This window comes from Hydractinia symbiolongicarpus, chromosome 4 (assembly GCF_029227915.1).
Source record: "Hydractinia symbiolongicarpus strain clone_291-10 chromosome 4, HSymV2.1, whole genome shotgun sequence".
NCBI classification, from domain to species: Eukaryota; Metazoa; Cnidaria; class Hydrozoa; order Anthoathecata; family Hydractiniidae; genus Hydractinia; species Hydractinia symbiolongicarpus.
In genome coordinates this window covers 26,592,190-26,596,449 of record NC_079878.1, presented here as the reverse complement: position 1 = coordinate 26,596,449, position 4,260 = coordinate 26,592,190, and the positions used below count along the sequence as shown (strand labels likewise).

Below are 4,260 nucleotides of genomic sequence, written 5' to 3'. Positions count from 1 at the left end.
GTTGAATGTGTTTTCTGTTGTTTTCCACAGTAGCCTCTAATTAAAGGACACGCTCTAAAAAGCGGGTGTCTATGATGGCCGGTCAAATACCTTCAGGGTGTTAATTTTCGTGGAAACTTATTTCGCAGATTCAGTGTTGGAAATTTCGCGGAAACTTATTCTCGAGGATTAGGTAAATTTGAAAATTTTGCGGCTGGCAATTTTCAGATAAATAAAAAGAAAGAATAAAAAAAATGAACTAAAAAACAAAATATTCCGGTGAGTATGTTTTTTGTATTGTATTAATTTTAGCATATATACTTTTAGTTTATATATCTTCCATATCATCTTTCAAAATACTAAATATATTTCCACTTCGTGATCTGATTAACTTCCGAGTTTCTTAGCATCGTGGATGTATATCCCTCTTCATAATTCAAAGAATCCTCAGCTTTTCAACACACTACAGAAAGTCACCTGTGTTTCAAGGGGTATTGAAAATACCTTGTCGCGTGACATCTATGCCAGGGACAGTGAGGAATCATACATTTGGTGTTGGAACCAATGACCGAAATAATCATCGGATCCTTTTTGGAAATCATCGTTCTACTACCCACGAAAAAATATTTTAACTTAACTAACAAGATTGGTCATGGGTTTCCTCTAATCAACAGACAAAAAGTGATTGTAAATGTGTCAGACGACTGCATTTGTAATAAACGTTTGGAAAACGCACTTAAAATGCATTTATCGCGCGTAGAAATGTTTTAGGTATATAAACTTTTTTCAATCACTGAGTGTTTGACAACTTTTCCCATTGTCAGTCTAAGGATAATTGCAATTTTTATTGAAATTGTTTTCCCAAGAGAGCCTCTTCAGTTCCTATTCCTATCAAAGGTCTTGCGAAGGGGGTCTTATTGTACTTAAAGCTCCCATTTGAGCTACCAAAGTCGCACAGATATCACTTAACTAGACAACAGTCTTATCCTATTCTCATTTTGAACGATAAGCAGAAAGGATAGATTCACACTTTTATAGTCTCTGGCATGACTCAGCCTTTCAAGCGCTTCGATGCGTAAAATCGCCTCTCCATTAAGGATGGGTACTTCAGTTCTCTAATATATTTTTGGTTTCGGTTAAAAAATTTGATGTAAATGTGGCTTCGTATAGTACAGAACAGAATATATATTAACACAATGCATAAATTAATACGAAACATGGCGCCAATTGTTTAAAAATCTTCGAAAAATTACCCAATGCTAAGGGTTGGTTTCAATTGCGCGCTAATGAAACAATAATCCTGGTTGCGTTAAGCAATAATTGAACTTATTCATACCCATTCAAAATATTTTCTTATAGCGACTTAGCCGAATAATTCACCCACCCGCCCTAACTGAATAACATACCCAACCTAACTTTATGAAAGAAAGTTCGCATTCTTTTCTTATTTATATGCGAAATACTACTTTTGTAAAGTTTAAACTAAATATACACATTTCTTAACATTGCGTTTTTAGTTTACAAAAAATAAGTCAGATTTCCAAGGTTCTTAATCAAACCAGATTGCGTTGTTAGAGTAATCTGTTCAGGTTATATTGAAGATTTTCGTGCCTCTTTTACACGGTGACGCCAGTGTTAAGGTTTCTCACTTTCAGTCTGATTCTCACCAACATCGTCTGAGTAAATAGCTTGCAACACAAATTTTGCGAAATCCAGACTATGCCAGTAGGCCTGATGCGATGTAATTGCTGAGAAATATTCGACCATAGAAGTTTCCAAAACGTAGTCCAGCCGATGCTTTAAATCTAGGTTGGAAATAAACCCTCAAATACGAGTCACAAGCTAGCTGTAGGATTCTGCAGAATCTACTTTATACTGAGAAAGTAAGTTACCTTTTCTCCCTTTCAAAATTTCTCCCGTTTTTTCAAACTGTGCAGCCTTGGGAAGGTCAACGTTAGATCCTTCCTCCTTACTCTGATATTCAATAGGTTCGTTTGCCGTTGCAGCTGCTTTTGAACCAAACAATGATCTTAACCACCCTCCACCTTGGGGTGGTTTTATTTTCTGTTTCGGTTCAAGTGTACCATCTACATGAGTTAATCGAACAGGCGGTATGGAGGAGTAATAGTCATAAATTACAGGCTCTAATCTGTAAGCCTATAACAAGATGACTTCATGTCACTGAAGCAGAAATAACAACGGAAGCAATTACAGGATGGCTATAAAAAATTTTTTGTTTTTTAAAGGAGATGTTGCACTGATTTTGAGAATTTTATTTGCAAAAATGAAACATTTTAAAGAAAAATAAAGGATTTTAGAGGATCAACTATCAATTTCTGATGGCAAGAGGAAATTACTACTGTCCTTATATATGATTAGAAAACAATTAAAACAAAGCTTTTAGTGAGAGACGTATTGCGAACAGATAAGATAGAACATTTTATATCCCCACAACAAATGTAAAATCTCTTCAACATAATAGTGGCACTAATAAACAACTATCAGTGTACCTGAAAAAAATAGAGAGGAGATTTGCTCACATTTTCAGCTTTTTAGAGGATAATAGAGGACTTTAGAGGTTTTCCAAAAAAAAAAAGGGCTTCAGAGGATTTTGGAGGAGGTGTGGCAACACTACATTTCTGGCATGACGGTAATCACATTAGCCCTTAGCTTGTGTTCGCCCGTCGTGCATATTCCAGAAAGTTTTATATTTTGTGCATTTTTAGCACAAAGTACAGATAAAGAAGAAGCTCAAAACTGACGTACATACAGAATTAAAAAGTAAAAGAAACATTTTTTTATAATAAGCGTCTCACAACCAAGCACGTAGTGTAATTGACTCAATATGTTGACAATCCTGGAGGAAATCAAACTTCAAGAAAGAAAGCCTGAAGTGTTTTCAGGCCGATCTTGATAAAATGAGTATTCGTATTTTTAAACTTTGGATCAATTCTCTTAAATAAAAACCTATACTGTTTTTAGCCTAAAATTATTCTTTTTTTTTTATTAATTTTTGAACTAATGAAAGCCTTATATTTGACATTTATTTATTTATTTTATTTCATTTGTGGTCTATAAAATGTTATAAAATGTTCTAAAAAATGCTTTCTTACCACTGGATCGGCAGGATCGTAAATATTGAACGTTCGCTTGCACACACTAGCTGGTAGAATGTGTTGCTCAACATCATCGCGGGGACGGATACCCCGCATGATCAAAAACACACCGAGGGGAGAACCAATGTTGAAAACGTGCTCCACCTTTAGAAAAAAGCATAAAGATAAACTTAGTTACCAAGCTGCTAGTAAAATAATGCTACTGAAATAATAATGAGTTATGGAAAAAAATCAATGTAAGAAAGCACGAAAATTATTTACTTTGAACCTTAACGAATAACATTCGTTTTCTTGCACGCTTTCTTTTCCCGCTCCAGAGATTTGAGCTTCAACTTTTGCAACTTTCAATCGCGCTTCGTGTAACTGCGCTTTCAAGTCTTGTTCAATGTCTTTAATACCAGCTGATTCAGAAGAAGTCGGTTGATCTGTCAATCTCTCTTTGCCCCAACCCCAAAACCAAGAATAAGATCTAAACGTGAACATAGATTTAAACAAGACGTATGATATACGTAAACAACCTCGCGAATAAAGTTTACAAAAAGCTGCCTATTAAGTTGTGATTTCTGTTACGAAGTTAGACATGACATATTTTGTTATTCAGATGGGCAATAACATTTCTTGTGGACTACGCAGTTATTTTTCGAAATTGATTTGTGAGATCTTCTTGAACGGAAAATTCCTCGAAATTTCAATTTTCGTTGGGTTAGTCTGGGGTAAACTAACTGACAGAAAGAAGAAAGCGAGAACGAGAAATTCTTTTCGCTACAAAAAGAATTTCGTTCTCGTAATTATTTATATGGTGGAGCGTCTTCGTTTTTCTCTTACGTATTGTGGAAATTTTATTTTTCGCAGACTACTTTTCAGGCATTTGGGGAGACCTTAATTCTGCCTATATTCACTTTTGAAAACTTTGGTGGAAACACCTTTACTTTACCAGTTAGGTGACAAAAAAATTTAAATCTGTAACGTTGCAATTGATTATTTCAGACATAGTTAGATACGAGTTAGTAAAAAGAAAAAAAAAGTAAAAATAGTTACCAAGATGAGATTCGAACACACGACTACTCCCGTGTTGGTCCTTAGAGAGGCAAAAATTTCCATTCTTGTAGGACACATTTGCGTTTTAATACAAGCTCACGAGCTTGTAAAAATATAATATCAAGTG

The 4,260-nt window shown here is 34.8% G+C and overlaps 1 protein-coding gene across 1 annotated transcript in view; it reads right to left on the bottom strand.

Moving 5' to 3' along the window:
* Positions 1 to 253: 253 nt before the first annotated feature.
* LOC130642121 (phospholipase DDHD1-like) overlaps positions 254 to 4,260 on the bottom strand; it is a 34,940-nt gene continuing 30,933 nt past the window's right edge. The window contains exons 10-13 of the mRNA XM_057449203.1: positions 3,357 to 3,564; positions 3,093 to 3,239; positions 1,872 to 2,136; positions 254 to 1,784 (exon numbers count right to left, since the gene is read on the bottom strand). Coding sequence (XP_057305186.1) covers positions 1,615 to 1,784; positions 1,872 to 2,136; positions 3,093 to 3,239; positions 3,357 to 3,564 — 790 coding nt within the window. The 3' untranslated portion in view covers positions 254 to 1,614. The remainder of the gene's footprint in view (positions 1,785 to 1,871; positions 2,137 to 3,092; positions 3,240 to 3,356; positions 3,565 to 4,260) is intronic.